At 38.3% G+C, this 18,286-nt stretch overlaps 1 protein-coding gene across 8 annotated transcripts in view; it reads right to left on the bottom strand.

Annotated features, from left to right (window-relative positions):
- The window catches only part of DNAJB6 (DnaJ heat shock protein family (Hsp40) member B6), a 67,630-nt gene that overhangs the window by 37,194 nt on the left and 12,150 nt on the right, over window positions 1–18,286 (bottom strand). For 5 of the 8 annotated variants that reach the window (XM_035564341.2, XM_035564333.2, XM_035564334.2 and 2 more), the window contains exons 4-8: window positions 16,194–16,253; window positions 15,728–15,838; window positions 5,385–5,516; window positions 4,349–4,490; window positions 2,710–2,780 (exon numbers count right to left, since the gene is read on the bottom strand). In XM_035564341.2, the coding sequence (XP_035420234.1) occupies window positions 2,710–2,780; window positions 4,349–4,490; window positions 5,385–5,516; window positions 15,728–15,838; window positions 16,194–16,253 (516 nt within the window). Of the gene's footprint in view, window positions 1–592; window positions 2,781–4,348; window positions 4,491–5,384; window positions 5,517–15,727; window positions 15,839–16,193; window positions 16,254–18,286 lie in introns of those variants that run through there. The other 3 variants (XM_050708429.1, XM_035564346.2, XM_035564345.2) reach the window with 1 other exon arrangement.

The following is an 18,286-nucleotide window of genomic DNA, read 5'->3' as shown; positions in this document are numbered from 1 at the left end:
CCAAGTATGAGGATGTGCCAGTTTTTACATCCGGACCTGGAACTGCCAATAGTATATTTGGACCAAGTATCCACCCAGTTCAATTGTCAGCCTGCTCAGATGCTAGTGTATGGGTATCTGCTTACTACCGTAGAGATCTTTACTCACGGATTTACTGATGGAACTTGTTTCTTGTCTTTGTGCTTTGCCAGCTTCTCTTTCTGCCAAGAAAGTGCAGTGCTGCCATTTAAGACTTCATCTTCCCCTAGCTCTGACAATAACCAGCTTCAGGGATCTCAAGGCAGAAGAGAAACCATCCAAAACACCGTATCTTCATCAAATTTACACTGTTAAGGGATTTTATTAGGGAACCTTTGAGTGAATGGTCTATACCTCTATAATACCACACTTTTCTGGTTAAGATCTAACACAAGCATGTGGGTAGAGAATTGCCACTAGCAGCTATGCTATCATAATTACCTTCTTAACTTGAACTAGTTAACTTAAATGTTAACCTAAAAGAGATTAAAAACTGGGATTAAAATAGAAGGTAAAGATTGGAAGCTTAACATAAAAAGCTATGGGTAACCACAGGAAGGAATTCAAACTCAACTCCGGATTGTCCTAATTTTATTTGAGTTGGTTAACCAATTTTGAAGCACTTTTTACAGTTTACATAACTTAAAGGAACACTACGTGTCCTAGAAATGTAAATTAACATTTTTCATAACTCAAGACATCACAACAAAGCCAGATTTTGAAATAAATTGATTGTTTAGTTATCACCTGGATCAGGAGGGAACATACAAGGGGAAGGAAAAACAGCATCGATAAGAAAACGCTTAAGTTCTAGACTGAGTTTGTGCTTCTACACCAAAAACATAACACTGAAGTAACAACTCTGCAAAGAACTTGAAAAGGGATGTAACATCTTTGGTCCCAAAACCAAAGTATATATTAACATCTTCTAACTCTTACTTTATTTGGTTGCATTAAATTAACATTGAAGAAGAGGGACAAAGTTAAGATATGCTAACTTTGCTGTAAATTTGAATCCTATTCTAGCAGGTTTTTAGATTGCTGGTTTTGTGCTAAATTGAATCAGTTATCCTGCATGATAAACACGAGCAAATCTTTTCAATATCTTTAATAATCAATGGGTTTGTTAGTACAAAGCAGATGGTGTTCAGTAAAAAGACATTAAGTGATCATTTAAAAACACCATGCTATTTTTTTTAAAAAACACTAAGCAAGACTAAAGAATTTGGTGAAGGCCAGATGTTCAAAGCTGGTGCACAGACAAAATTGTACAAGTGTAATTTATTTATGAAATTACCCAGAGGCTGGCAGGTGTTAACAAATGCCAATACTTATTTGCATGCTTCCCCTATGACATCAAGTCATCTTTCACTAAACTTTGAAAATCTGGTCTTAGCTACAAATTAACACTTTGCTTCACTCCATTAATTAAAAAAAAAGGCATCCATCGTCTTATTTTTGGTTGATGAGTAAAGTGAGATATTTTAATCAGTCAAGCTATTTTAACCACATTTAGCTTTCATTTGTCCCTAGTAAATTTGTGCAAATTTGCTCCAAAGTCACCATGTTTGTTCTCAAAATGAGAGAAAATTTTTCAGAAAGCTTTTTTTAAAAAAATACCAATTGTTTTTCTGTATATTTGTGTTCACTACAGATTATTTTTTGAAGCAGTCTCAGTCTCAGAACTTAAAGCCTTTGTTTGTTTGTTTTTTTAACCAGTGATTTATTTTCCGCCCAGATCAAAAAAAAATTAGGGCAAAAGATGGAGTTAGAGAGTCAGCCTCTGAACACTTCTTAAAAATAGGTGCTTCAAATACAGGTTTAGAAAAGAAATTAAATATGTTTTCAGTCACACTGAAGAGAACATCTAAAGAAAAAAGGCCCTCATCCTTCAGATGGAAGAAGAAGGTGGTGGGAAAAAAAGCACCAATTTCCCAAGTTGCCCAAATCACACACAGACACAAGAAGGTTACAAATGCCATTCATGAAAGAATGCACCACAAACATCAGCATTTATTCATTTTGAATTTTTTTTTTAGCAAATGACAAAAAGACCCAGCTTACTGGCTTCACTTTTGTTTACCTTTTGCTTACATTACACATTTAAACATTTGTCAAAACTTACTAAGTTGTCTGCATTCATGCACAACTAGAAAACATCCTTAATTTATTTAAACCAGAAATGCATTACCAGAAATGTATTAACATCATTCACTAGTAAATATTAAAAAAAAGTTGAAATTATTAAAAAGTTTATCCTGGAAATGTTAACTTCACAGCAGACTTAAACTACTAGTTGGCTCACATTTCAAACAAATTGGAAAAAGCAAGATTCATGCTAGTGTTAGTGTACATCTTGCCCTAGCACTACTGAAGGATCATGGTTCACCTCGGATCATAGATAATAAAAAGAAAAGTGCATACAGAAATTTACAACAATTTTAAGGACAAAAAAATGGTCCTATCGATGTGGTCCCAACAATAAACTCAAAAGTCTATGACAAATACAAGCTCCCGTGAGCTATTTATACTACTTAATCTTAAGTACGGATATACAGAAAGTTGAGTTCTTTTTGAAATCTTCAAAAAATGTTCCTGTCAATCCTCAAATGGTGGCTGTTATAGCTTAAAATTTCTGTTAAATGCGTGCGTTGAATTACTTGTTATCCAAGCGTAGCAGCTGCTCCTTACCATTTATTGTTAGCGACCTTAACTGGCCATCTTCTTCAACTTCTACTCTCTCTTGTCCGTTCTCAACAATTCTGTAGGACAAATAACACAGTTCGTCATTTTAGAGCACTGCAAGCGGTTTGAAAATATACACCAGACCTAGGCTTTTAGATAACAAAGTACAACGGAGCACTGCCTGCTTAATACAACTGTAATTGGCAAGCTTTCACATTTAACAGTACAGGAGCTGTAACTAGCGACCATCTGCATTCCCCCACTGATATTGCTTATTTATAGCAGGAAAATTGCTTTGTGGAAGTTTGAATCCTACAGTTTGTACAGTTCACAGTTAGAGCTGTCACCTCAAATTGTCACAGCTGTACTGACACTACTTACAATTATCTAGGACTAAATGTCTTTTTCACAGATAAAACTGTGCTGTCTTGATGTTGCATTTAGTATCATTTGTTACATGCACGTTCTAGATCCAATCACAATTTTGCTTAACGTAAGACATGCAGGACAGTCTTCAATCCACTTTTTAACTTGATCAAAGCAATTAAATTGGAGACCTACTGTATGGTGAGTTTAGGACTAGCATGTACTAGGCAGAATTTAAGTATCCTTGACTAGAATGGGATATTATTAAAAAGTTATGTGGTTTTAGGTTCTTTGTTTGTTTTAAAAACAGGAAGATGAGCAATGTTTCAATTATTTTAAAAAAATTTAATTCATGCCAGAATTTTAACTATCTTGGCATTCTCCCCTCATGACTAAAATGAAGAAACCACATGAATGGATACAAACTTCTCTGATAATCAGACTTAGTGAAGAGAACACATCCTTATCAAAAACAGGGAGAAAGGCTTCCTGTCCAAAGCAGAGTGTTACTCAAAGTTACTCCATAAATTCCCAAATGCATTGGTTTCTCCATCACGTATGGGTAGGCTACGTACAGTACCTGAAAATTCCCTTTCCAATAAATAGGAAAAAGTTTCCTCCAAAGTGGGTTTCAGTTGTTTAGTTCACTTAACAGATGAAACAAAATTAATTTTTACACAGAAGTTTAACTTCAAATACTTGTCTGGGAAAGTACACTAGAGCAGACGTTAGGGAAAGTTATTTCGTGTATCTCAAGTTTCCCAATTCCCAGTCAATAGCTGCAAGACCAACAGAAGCCAAGCACACTTTTCTCTTCAAGAAGCCCAAGCTGACTTGGTAGCCAGTAGTCAAAGACTATGATAAAAGATGCAAGGTTCTAAAAGTCCGCAAAGACCACCGCTGCCAAGTCCCTTTCAAACAGCAAACAAGTTGCTGCCATCGTTTTTCATCAGGGCAGTTCCCACTGCTGGCTTTACACAGTTAAACCCTCCTGGACTATTAGGAGTTTAGACAAAAACACTATCTTCTCTATTTTCCCATGCTACAGCTGCAAGTAACTCAGCAATGCCACGAAGAATTACAAAGCCCAAAGCAACTTTTCTGCCTTAAAAAAACTCACATAAATCCAAATTTTCTTATGACCACATCATTAAAAAGTAAAAACACATACAAATATATGTATAATTTATGTATATATATATATATATATATATATTTATATGCATGTATGTTCAGCTATGTATTTCTATATAGTTTCATAGAAATGTATCCTTCTTACCTCTTTGTAGTAATTTTTCTGCCGTTGACTATTTTAGTTGAGGTTGATACTGATTTGAAGTTACCCATCCCACTGCCACCAAACGATGCGGAGGAGAACGAAGTGAGACCTCCATGTCCCAGTGAACCAAACGAAGTAAAACCTATTGTGGAAAAAGTTAACATGAAAAGTATTTGACCAAAACCGTATTTCTGCATGACTGTGAGCTTCAAATTTATCAGCCGCCGGGACTACATCCTAGCTTCACAACACCCTTTGATGGCTGCATCAACACAACATCAGTGACTGATGGCATTAAACACTGGTATGAAAATAAAAACGTGACTCCAGCGCTATCACCTTTTCCCACTGTACCCACAGTTCCAAATACTGAGCACTGCCCAAAAAACTGTTTGTCCCTTCCTTTAAAGAAAAGCCATTCAAGCCTGTCAGCTGAACTCAACCATTATACCATTCTTTCCGCTCAAGGTAAAGCTAATAACTTTAGATTCTGATTTTTCATTTTATCATAGAAGACCGGATGCCTTGGGTTAGCAGACAAAACAAGTTTTGTATCACTAATGTGCCAACTAGTACTGAAGATCTTTTAACACTTAAAGAATGCTGAGTAGCAGCAAGTCTCAGCAACCTCTGAGACACAGACTTCAACATTCAAGTTAACTACCCCTAACTCATACTTAGTACTACTGTGGGTTTAAAGCACATGTTTTCCCCAGTGATTTTTCAAGACCTTACCTAAAAGCCACCACACCAATACTCAAGCAGTTCAAAAACAATTCTAAAGCCATAAAGAAACTGTAGCACAAGAATTAAGAACGCAAACAATTCTACCTCTTTGAGGACTGTTTACTTTTCATGAGCTTTCCAGGTAGACCTAAGGTTTTACTTACATTTATGTTTCAGAGAGCATCCTAAATTCAAAAAAATGGCCTCACAGTTGATTAAATGAAGGCAACTTTACATCAAGAAGGCTTATTACATCAAGATGCTTTGTGAACCAAAACAGAAATTCCCTGTTAAGTATTGTGATATTTACCTGTGTCAAATGAAGGAAAAGCACTTCCAAAACCAGGGAATCCACCAAAAGCAGAGAAAAACGATCCACCGCCTCTGCTTCTGCTTCCCCTTGGACCCCGCCTGCTCCCAAAAAAGTCTTCAAAAGGATCTTCTACAAAACACAAGACATTTAAGAGGTTAATCTCACTGAGTGATTCCGTATTAAAACATTCGAGTTTCTTCAATTAAAAAAAAAAAATCCTGTTATAGTTGAGAGTCTTCCTTTGAAATATTTGATTCTACTGATCTGAACAATCCTCTAAAAAGGCTCCTTTGGGACTAAATTCTAACTCATGTTTACATTTACAAATAATTATAAAAAGTGGTTAATCATTTTAACTATTTAGAATCAAAATCTGGTAAACCTAATGTAAATGCTCTTTCATTTTCAGCACAGTACAACTGGTAAGAGTTAAGACAATAGTATACTTACTTCAGATGCCCACATAGCATAAAGTATGACAGAAGAAATGAAATCAGCATTTATTTGAAGATAAATACGTCCACTGAGTTAGCATTTGACAGATTTAGAACTTTTCAGATGCAGAATCATGACCCCTACACAACAAAATTTAAATTTAACAATTCCTAGAATATTGCACACATTTAAATGCACTTTCTAGTTTATTGCCCTACGAGATTTACTGCAGACCACACCAATGGTGTCTCTAAAAAGTAACTTCCAGATAGGTTCTATCAATAAATGAAATATAAAAAGAACAGCCAGGGACTGACTGATGACTCATAATCTTTAACTATTCTACGTGTTTATTTTAGCACTTGCCACATTAGGCACTTCAAGCACTTGTTCTGAGGCACATTTAGGTAGTAATTACAGGACACCGTTCATAAACCTACAAAGAACCATTCAGGCCCTACCAAGCTGTATCTCTATATCTTTGTTTATATACACTTACACACACACACACGTATATAGACAGACACCTATACAAGAACTTCCCTATTTACTTAAGAGTAATCAAATTTTCCTAAAAAAAATAGGTATTACTAGGATTGTCTGAAAAATGGTTTTTACTAATGCTCTTAAAACAAAGAGCAACATACAATTTCAATCATGTAATTATTACTTTTTATCAAGTACCTGTTATGTTAAATTCAGAAGAGTTCGACTACTACAACCACTCTCTCAATCAGAATCAGAACTCTACCAGGATGAGTATTGTACAGTACCAACAATTTTACCAAGTTTTACAAGTGGGCTCTCAATATTGGAAGGTAAAAGTTTTAAATACTGCTCAGACTAAGCTCTTACTGGGAAATGCAGAAACTGGTGACAGCAGCAATAGAAGTATGAACGCAACACAAGATTCTTGTAACTGTTTGACTGTTCTGATATTTTCAAATTGTTAAAGAAGAGTTCATAAACTCAATACTTAATCCAGCTCTGGTATCACTTCAAAAATCTAAGCTCATTTATGCTGTCACCCAGTCAATGCAGCAGTGACATTACCAAAACAATCTGATAATAAAAAGGTATCAGTTACCATCTGGTTTAAACATGATTACTTAACAGAAACGAAGTGTCACGATGTATTCATGCTGAACAAATACAGCCCCTGAAGTCCAAACACATACTCCCACCAGCAAAGATATAAAATGCCAGGAACAACCAAAATAGCCCTACCCTTCCCCTAGCTTCCATAGTTATTGACAAGGCAGCACCAAATTTTTATCTTACATAGAGCAGACAAGCAAGTGGTAAGTTTTTTTTGTTGTTGTTCCTCAGGCTGTTATGCTATTTTTTATTTTAGAACAAGTTTTCTTTAATACAAAGATGACCCGTTATGATATTTAAAAGATTAGAAATAAAACAAGACTCCTGGGCATAGAAATACGGGAACCTATAACCAAAATCAGCATTTTCTTTAAATTGTCACAGTACTTGTTTGGGAAAAAATTGTGGTATTTTTCAGACTAGCTTATCAGTTAGCAAGTAAAAACACTGCAGTTAATTGTTTTGTAGTCCAATTTATTTTCGCTAGAGTGACTCAGAAGCTAGTTATGAAGGTCATTCACTCACGTGTACAAACGATCTATATTATATTACTCCCACTGTTAGGCTTTCTATTTATAGCCCAATTTTTCTTGTTACCTGGAGTTTGAATAAAAACAAAACAACCTACCACGTGAACTTGGAGTTTCTTATCTCCCCCAGCATAGCAGCCTGTTCTGCATGTGAAACTCTCTTCTGCATAACAGCAGCAAAAATGCAGGTTTTTATGGGAGATAACAGAACCCCCCTGAGATCCCTGCTGTCAGCCCAGCTCTAAACTGATTATTGCCTACTCCTAGCTACATGGCAACCCTACGTACCAAAGAAAGAAATCGGTACTCTACTTCTAGCCTCGGGTGATTTCTGTTTGCAGTCTGGATCATGATCCTCCAATGCTCTTCCAGTAGTTCTCCCCAGTGAATAAGATAGTTAAACCACTCCCTGCAACTGACTGCTGAATCCTCAGCAAGATAGATTATTTGGAGGCAAGAAGATTGCTTTCCTGGGGGAATATTCCCTCCCCTGATGACTATGTTACCAGCATTCAGGTACAGCATGAAGAAAAAAATACTAAGAACACTGTGGAGAGAGGACAGCAGGAGGCTTCTCCATTCAAAATGCAGCATCATTTGTTGTATCCGCTACCAAACGCACGTAAATATAGCGGCTTCAATCATGCAGGCACTGTTTATGCTTTTAGACAATAAATCAAGATGACAAATAGTACCACTCAGGAAAACAGTAACATTTCAGCCTGGTAGGTCTATTTTTGTGATTTAGCAGAACCCTTCTATGCACGACAACCTTTGTGCATAGCTAGCTTTTCTAACCTGGTTCAAATGAAGTGAATACCACAATATTGCCCCCTTTTTTTAAATGACTTCTCTTACAATAGTCATTTTGGTGCAATTTACAATCCATACGATTTTCTTATTGGATGTTATATGCATATAAAATCAACAAAACTAAGTGAAAAAAAATAAGGCCTTTCTTAAAATGGAAACTACTAGATAAATACTACACAACGGAAAACGGAAAAGCATCATAAAACCAAAATACTGTGCCAGGGTCACCTTAGAGTCTAACCGAACACTGTCTGGAGATAATCCACAGTTTATTTTAATCCAGGTATTACCAGAAGCTTATAAGAGGACAGAACGTCAGATTCCATTTCAAAAGAAAAGTTGCAGCACACTTCTGACATGAAAATTGCGGCACCATCAAGTTGATGCCACAGCAAGGATCAAGAGAGACCAGAAGGTGAGAGATTTTGAGGAAGCCAGCAGGACAGGCTTGTACTGGATCAACAACATGAGATGACATGGAGATTTTTTGGGGAAAAACGCAAATGCTTCAGCAAAGAACTCACAAAAACTTATGAAAAACGAGACAATGAAGGACTTCAGGACTCTTGTTATTTGGTAGGAAGATCTACCAGTTGGCAGTTGCAGAAGCCAAATTAACATGAAGCTAGGAACACAAAAACCCCAGCAACACAAGACTGTACATTAGTGTCACAACTTTCAGGTGGGTTTCTTAGAGGCAACATGTTTCCAAAAGAATCTACTTACATCAGAAAAATTTTTGTGCTAATTCAAACCCATCAACTGCTCCATTCCTCTGGGTAAAACATTACACCAACTCACTGTGTACAACAGAATCCTACCTTAATTTTCTGTAGTCATGGGAAAGAATTTATCCTCAAAACGAATCAAATACAACCACCACCACTAAATATCTCACTGCAGTTCAAAATGAAGTAGGTCATGATCCTCCCACCCTCAGCTCTCAGCTGTAACAGAAACAGGATTTTCTCACTTTCAGCAGCATGATCCACTCGCAGAATACTAACACAAGATGTGGTCCTATTTGTCTTTCTTTCCTGCCTTGTGATCACAGAACCGCATGACAAGTTGCATTAATTCATTGATGCAAAAGAAAACACTACACATTTGTATCGCTAGCTTTCTGTTGCATCCATGAGCTAATCTGACTCAGTACTGGTGAGACTGCTGTATTTGAAAGAAAGCGGACAGGAACAGCACCACAGGGTGGAAGAAGGGACTACAGAAGGCAAAACCTGAGAATCTACATCTGAGGCAGCCCACAATTCAGTTTGATTTAACCAATTTCATTAAATCAATCTAAGGCGTTAGCTCAAATCACCAGAAGTCACTATAAACTAAACGTGCCACACTTCCTATGACGGTCACTTCTACCATGACACTTACCTCTTCTACCATGGCAGCTGCCTGGGCAACCAGAGGGGTTCCTACCAGCTGAACAGAGCACTGCCTGATGAAAGGACGTTCAGCCAAATCACTTCTCTGCGATGGTTTCCAGTGCCACTGTAAAAGCAACTGCACTGGTACAGGGCAAACAGCAGGAACAAGTGCCCAAGGGTTGAAAGGAGCACAGGGACATGCTTTCAGCGCTACTGCTACCATGCTGCCCCTCATGAAAGGGTTAAGCACATCCCAGTGCAGTGCCATCGGTCACCGCCAGAAGACTCAAGAGTCGAGATAAATTGTGCACTGTCAGCAAGTGTTCTCACCTGTACAAACTGCTGCAGCCAGAGCCGTCGATAATCTCACAGGTACAGTATGCAAACGAACACTGCCCTGTAAAGACAGGCTCACTGCTCAGTCACCACTCGCTAGACAACTTGCCCAACCAAACCCTCCTTCCTTTATTCTCTGCAGTAAAAGCCATGCTATTGCCTCCACCGAAGCGTGACACTGAGGAAAAGCTCGTATTGCAGATGCGGGAGGAGGACACCGTAACTGTAGCGCGCTGAACAGAGTCACGTTGAAAGGCTGCTCGGCCCCACATAAGGGAGCAGCCAAACTGAACTACATTCGCTATTACAGCCTGCAGTGTTTCAGCAAGCAAGACAGAACAGGCTGCCTGCCTGCCACGAATTCTTTCTCTCAAAGGCACACTGTAACTGACTTTATGGACCATAACAGAACTGAGCGTAATAAATGTGGGTCTGAATAACACCCTTATGCAAAGGGCTACAGTTACATGACATGCTGAAGAAAATTCTTGGAGTAGGTGTTTCTATCTTGTCTCCTATTTGAAAAAAGTTTCAAGGATACAGATTTGCAGAATACACACAGGACCTGGCGCTACAGCTCTGAAGTATACCCAAGACACAGTGAAGTACATCACCAGAGCTGCACAAGCAGCAGAAACCCAGAGGCGCTTTGCATGGAAATATTTTCTTCCTTAACTACAAAGGATGCTATAGCTGCTGTGTTGATGCCACTTACTCCAAAGAGACGCTGAGATGTTGCAAACACTGTTGATTCATCTGTATAGTGTTTAAATACAGACTTTTGTAATTGCTCACTTCCATAAATTAGATGTCAAACAGATGGTTGTCCCAGTTATTTAGGAAACTTTACTTAGTAGAAATGTCATAGCATTTGAAAGTCTTTCTAATGATATATACCAGAGATCCTGGATTAGTAATTTCCTAGAAAAAAGAAGATTCAAAACATTACCACCTTTTAATTCCATCTATACCATAATTAAATAGATGTTAGAGAATGGTAAGTTCAACTCTACACAGCATTTCATTTATCAGGCCACTGCCCAACTGTTCAGACACACCTTAAAAGTGGGGGAATCTTCCACTACCACTGTATGACCAGCTCACCTTGTGCCACGTCCAGCATTTGTCCTCCAAAGACGAATTTACCCTGCTAGCCATCCAAGAAGAAAATAAATCAATCTTGGGGACTACCAGGTTGAACTGGCTCAGAGATGCACACAACAAATGCAATTAACAAAAGGTAGAGGAAAGAAGGCATGCCTGGGACAAACCTCCTGTTTGGCCAGCAAGCTATCAACCAGCTCCTCAATGCATCTACTGGGACATTAGTCAAAGATTCAAGTTTTAAGATGCATGGAAGAATTTGGAGCAAGGCTTCCTTCTCTGCAGCAGAAGCAGCTGTGTGGTAGCTTCACTACTCATGGAGCCACTGCATTGGTTCCATCTATCCTGTTTGAGATGACTCCTGCAATGTAAGCATTTCCTTTGAAGCTATCAAGTTATTTCAGAAAAATTAATGGTTGTAAGATCTGGACCATTCAGTGAATAACTATGATCTAAGACTGGTGCTTAACTACAGTTGTGCACTTTCATACCAAAGCAATGAATGCACACGCAAATCTTTGAGAATCTCTAAATACCAAAAGTTGCACATTTCTGTCAACACAATTATAAAGAGGAAAACATTGTGCAAGATAGCTTTAGTTTGAAGCCTCCTCCTTGTTCAGTTTTAGGAATCAATTTGACTAACAAATGTATTTTGCATTAGAACATCTAATCATCATAATTATCACAAAATGGGATTACGTATGGATTAAAACCACAACGTGACTGTTAAATACAACCCTTGCCCTAGCTAGATTGTATCTAAATGTCAAAAACAGGCTTTCACATTCATCATTTGAACATGTCATTTGGAGATAACTGAAGCTGAAACGTCTACCCTCCCTTGGCTCTGACTACTGAACAGTCACTTTCAGTCCTTGAGATGAAAAGGTTGATGAAGCTACCCTATCCAGCTTCTGAAACAATGTCCTGAAACACAGATCACATAAAATAATTTTACAATGATTACTGCACACAGACTTTCCTGTCAGGTGAAGTCTTTAGCCTATATACTTAAGGTAACTCTGTACTTTTCCAGAACTCGTGTACTGCTTTCTGTAGTCAGTATTACAGTAGCTACTCTGCAGTAATTCTGTTGTTTGATGGAACCAAACCACATACCATATAGCTAGCTCCTTGAGTTCCTCTGTGAAAAACATAGATATCTAGTTAGCCATATATAGAAGTTTAACTCTACCTATGGTTTCCAACATTATTCCCCAGGCTCCCCAGGGCAGCGGTCATGACACTGAGCCTGCCGGAGTTCAAAAAGCATTTGGAAAACACTCTCAGACAAAGGGTCTGATTTTTAGGTGTTGCTGTGTGGAACCTGGAGTTAGACTGGGTGACAACATCCTTGTGGGTCCCTTCCAACTCAGGATATTCTACGATTCTACAATTATAGAGTTTTGAATATCACTTTACCAGGTAAGTATAACACCCAACAAAAAATTCCACAGATGACATAGGTTTATATGCATCATCTGGTATTAAGTTTATATTAAAATACATTGTGAATTCTAGTTACCAGACAACAAATGCAGAACATTTATTAAATACCATTCTAGAAGGTATACTGAGAAAACTAGAGTGTTTAAGCACATTACAGCTGTTAAGATTATTATCCATGTCAAAAGAGACAGACTTCTCTCAGCCATCAAAGTCCAGACTGGACATCCATCTGGAGCAGCTTAACACATTTGACCATGGAAAAAAAATAAAACAAAACATGGTTCCTTGTTGAATTCAGTTGATTAGACACAAAGGCATCTAATGCCATTTGACATGCCCTGAAATATCCTGCCTAGTTACTGCTCTCTGAAGGACACTGACGTGCTGTAGGTCCTGGGCTGTATTTTCCAGACCATACGGAAGTTACTCCAGCATCTCAGATACTCTAAACCATCTCAAGTGTTACCACATGCCCATATGAAGCTTACTGTATACAAAAGGTGACTTAACTACTTCAGGAGTTGTTTGAACCACTATATAGGTTCTTAGGTCACTTCTGTGCTCCTAGGATGCCATTCTTCCTTTCAGTGCAATTCCTCACTGAAAATCCCTTCCAATACATAATCTGTTCTTCAATTGATAATCTGAGAAGCCTCTAAATCCAAATTAAATCAGTTCTTTAATAGCCCAGAATCACAGTCAAGTGTTTTTGCCTACACCCAAACACATTCATTATTGTTCTTCACAAAGCTTGGAGGAGCCATCTTTAAATTAATGAATACACCTCCACTGTCAGCGGTAACATTGGGAACCTTGCCTCACTGTGAACTGTAAAGATAAAGCAGAAGAATCTCCTTGAAAAGTTTACGACCAAAATACAAATTAAACACTACGTGGAACACAAATAAAACAAATCAAAGCAAGCACCATAAACTGTACCCTATTCAATTTGGATAAGTACAAAACTTACTAAAATGAGAAATCAATCCCTATAATTAGGGGTCAACAGTTCTAATGTCAAAGGACAGTTCAAGAACAGAACAGCTATATGGTATGGAAGACTGAACACCAATTAACCAGACATTCACGTTCCAAGGCAGTACTATGCCATACAAAAAGTAGTACCACAGAGGGAACAGCCCCTTTTCCCTTCTTCCAATTACAAGGATTACAACACATCCATTCGTCAAAGAGACTGAAAACTATCGCTGAAATTGCCCAGTAGGAAAACGCAGACTCTGCTGTAGCAGTGTCACAGAAAACAAGCCCACATGCCTGAGCTGAGAGCTGACCTGCTGTTACATTATCAGCTCAGGTTCAGAAGAGCACTAGCCTTCAGGCACACTTACTTTTGCAACGTATTCGCCTGCAAAGCAAGGAAGAGAAACTTTGGCTGAGCTAATTCCAGCGCAACACACAGCAAAGGCTATGCGTTAACTTAACTTTACTCCATTTGGAAGTGTTTCCAGCTGCCTTCAGAGTATTATATACTTACATTTGAAGAAAGTCTGAAGGGACCTTTCAGTTAACAGAATTAGTCAGAATGTCTGACAGAAGGTCATCTCCAAGCAGGGCCACCCAGAGCAGGGTACCCAGGACCACATCCAGGTAGCTTCTGAAGATCTCCAAGGAGGAGACTCCACCACCTCCCTGAGCAACCCGTGCTGGTGCTCCAGCACACTGACGATCACACTCATTTCTTCATGTTCACAGGGAACCTCCTGAGTCTGTGCCCCTTGGCTCTTGGCTTGTCAGTGGGCACCAATCTGGCTCCACCTTCTTTATACACTTTCTACAGACATTTAGAAACTGACGAGACCCAACTCCAAGCCTTTTTATGATAAACAATGCCAGCTCTCTCAGACCTTTCCTCATATAAGAGATGCTCCAGTCTCTTCATCACCTTCATGGCCTTTCACTGGACTCCTTCCAGTAGCTTCATCCCTCCTATATTGGGGAGCCCAGAACTGGACACAGCATTCCAAGAGCAGGCTAACCAGCACTGAGATCACTCATCTCATCTTAAATGGAAAACCTCTTTTACTGTTCTTCTACTGTGGAAACAGTGAAGGAGTTTTATCTTCCCAGTTCAAGCCCTCACCTCACTCAGTATTTTTTTTTACTAGATGCTTCTCCCAATCCATCCTTTACTTCTGCTCATTTCCCATTGGATTCTTCCTCTAATCACTTCAGATCTGCTGCTTATCCCCAGTCAAACTCTTCTTCTAGCTAGCCATCTAGCTCATCAACTAACCTCCTACTGCATTAAACCTCTAGCCTCCCAAACCCTTTTCTAATCCTTCATTATAGCCATCAACCAACCAAATGACAATCACTGAGGAGTAACCTAAAGAAATATATAACTAAAATTTGAGCTGAATTAGCCATTTTAGCTTTTAAGTAAATACTGAACACAGGATGTATTCCTCTTTTGCTGCATAAAATGCTGACCTATAAACATGCACTGAGATATTGAAAGAGAACTCTACCACTTGTGAAAAAGCCCTCACACACTTGAGCAAGCAAAATCACAAAGCCAAAAGAGCGTCAGCAATATGGTAAACAGGTCACTGACAACTTCATCACATATTGCTTCCTTTAACTAAACGAAGTGTGTAGACTTCAAGAGCTTTTTAAGTTATCTGTACCTTTAGGTGCTCCGTCCCCCAAGCAGACATGTGATGTAAAATTTGGAAGACCATCTAGATTACGTATGCAGCTGTTTTTATTTTGATACCAGAAAATGATTCCTGGTATACCATTTCACATTAACTGTTACAACATAGCTCTCAACGTTAACCTACCCAGTCCAGCAGCTCTCAAAACTACATTAAATATTTACAGACCAAAAGAGGTCAAATTCAGCAGATTAAGTCAGAGAGAATTCCAGTGTATACTTTTTCTGCCCAATGTTATTTCCTTCCAGCCTATAGAGACAGATGCCATAATTTCATGGTTTTTTAAACCACACCTTCTGACAAAACATGAACTGGCAAGCCAAACATATTCTGTACTACCAAACCAGCTAAGAAGAAAGTGGACGCTAATAAACATTATTATATAAAATAGCAATTGTTTACCACCAATTTGTAGAGCTACTTCTCATAAAGCCGTATTAGCTATGTTTGTTTTTTAAGAGCGAAGTTTTAGCCACACGTCAGACAAACATAACTAAAACCAGTAAACTACTTACCAAAGAAGTCAAACGAAAAAGGGTCCCTTCCACCAAAAAACTCCCTGAAGACATCCTCTGGGTTACGGAATGTAAATCCAAATTCAAATGGATTATCATGATGACTTCCACCTGCAAAAAAAAAATCAATTACCCTCACAAATTTGCATTGACAAGAAAGTTCAGGCTGATATGGTTTTTGAATCATTTAAAAAACAAGTACACACTAAACTTTCTAAAATTCCTCTATCAGGTATCCCTCAAGTTAATTACGCAATACTTTTTAATAATTACTTCTATTTTCTGTTTCCAGATATCAGCAATATCTTTTATAACGAGAAAAACTGTAAAACAATTCTAAATTCAATTTTTAAAATATTACATTTTAGGCCTTAGTGATCTGGCATTTCCAGATTCCTATCTTAGAAAGCTGCAGAAAATGGCTTTCCACGAGAAAAGAGAAAAAGACTGGCAGTTATCAACATACCTCCACCTCCATTTATTAAGCCTTCTTTTCCATATCTGTCATAGATGTCACGTTTTTTAGCTGCAAGGAGAAGTTGTACATTGTATCAGTAAATGAGCAGATTGAATTTGGAAAAAAAACACTTACATGTTATTCCCAGCTAAACATCTCAAAGCTAGCTTACTTAAGAAATGTCAAAAATGAAACTAATAAGAATTTTTGTTAAAGACTACCAAAGCAGTTTAGGTTCAGAAAGAGTAGACATTAACCTTTAGACTTACCACCATCTAGTTGTAGAAGCTTAGGCTCCCTTGTATCAGGAAAAAAAATATGGAAAGTTCCAGCATTCCACAAGGAGTTTTATCATTCAAAAAGACTACTGCAGTCTTCATCTTTACATAACTACCATTCAAAGCTTTAGGTTGTAAAGCTCTGGAATTCAATACTCTCCTCCATGTAAGTGTAATCTCAAAGTTGGTCAAAACTTGACTAGATAAAGCCCTGATCATCAATCTCCAAAAAGGAGGATTCCAGTCTCTCTGGCAAATCGTCCATTCCAGTCCTTAAGCATTCCCATTGTAAGCATTTTCTTCCTTCTATTCAACTGGAATATCCCTTGTTGCAGATTTACCTTGGCATTGCCTCTTTTCCTTTTATTGTACAAGACCAAATTAATCATGACCAAGTTATAAGTAAGGGAGGACACTTTTGTATGACACACTACAAATTCAAGTTAATTATAACCACTTCTGGTTAAACATGGGGACCAAAGAGATGTTAAAAAAAATGCCATGGAAGCATTTATCTCAAACTGCTTGTTCTCTATTCTAGAAGACATGGAAAGGCTCTTAATTCCAGTGCAGATCAGCATTCCAATGTCCATGAGAAAGGGGGAGAAAACAAGTTAATTCCATGTCACTGCATAAGAACAGACAGCACTGCTGGTACTGGAGAGGAACCCGAGAGTACCATGCAGACAGGCAACTTATTTTGCCTGCACTTCTGTGGAAACATGAGCCAAGATTCAGTCAGGACATCTGATTTTAGATAATATTAAATAACACGCTATTCCCACAGGAATCTTTTCACGGAAAGACATTTTTGAAATTTAAATAATGTCACTGAAAGAACACAGTTACCTCAAGCAGCTGCTGAAGAGTAAAATACCTCCTTCTGACTAACAAGAAAGTAAGTTTTATATACCGGCTATCACTCACAAAGAATGGAAACTTGCAACAAATACACACACGCACAGAGCAAAGCCAGGTACCTTACCCATAACACCTTTCTAGAACATAATTTTTAAATAAAGGAGGTTAACCTGCCCACCAGTGAGAAACGGCCAAAGCAGCAAGGTGAACAAACTGTCAGAAGGGGCAGGAAACAGCAAGGAGGACTTGAGGGCTCAAAAAGCCCAACGTTCGTCTTGAAAAAATATAATGTTCTTGAAACCTCAAGGGAAGCGTGTCCTATGATCACCCAATTTCAATATTTGCATACGTAACCCCTTACATAACTATTCTTCTTGCAGAAGTCTGTCTTCATTCAAGCCAATAATGGTGTCAGGAAACTAAGTCTGCAGGACTGTTGATGGCCTCTGAACTACTGGGCTCAGGATTCAGTTACCCTTATGCGTTAAGTCATTGGTAAGACATCAATAACTTTGGATTCGGTCTAGATCCAAAAAACAAGCAGCATTTCCATAAGATATTCTGAAATTCTAGCAACATACTGTTTCTGAAGAATTCAAAGCTCTGCACACCAACTAGTTCTTTCTCCCATGCCAATTAAGAATCAAGACCAAAGAAACAGGGTGTACGAGACAGCAGCTTGATAAACCAGGCCAAATTCTGAAGGGCAATCTAGATGCTGCTGCTACTTTAAATATAGCTTTCCCAAGCTCATTGGTCTCAGGTGAAATCAAGGACACTTCAGAAATAGCATATAGACAGCTGCAGTCAATTACAGAGGAAAATAATCAAAGTTCTTAAAACACTTTGTTATGATTCAGACTGCTTTTGCCAGAACACTCCCCAAAATTAATGCTGCTTTTCAAGCAGAAAGATACGGATGAACTAAAAGCTGAATTCCTGCACCGCATGGGTCAGGCTGAG

Source organism: Cygnus atratus, chromosome 2 (assembly GCF_013377495.2).
Source record: "Cygnus atratus isolate AKBS03 ecotype Queensland, Australia chromosome 2, CAtr_DNAZoo_HiC_assembly, whole genome shotgun sequence".
NCBI lineage: Eukaryota > Metazoa > Chordata > Aves > Anseriformes > Anatidae > Cygnus > Cygnus atratus.
The sequence above is the reverse complement of the archived record's forward strand: the minus strand, read 5'-3'. Positions and strand labels throughout refer to the sequence as shown.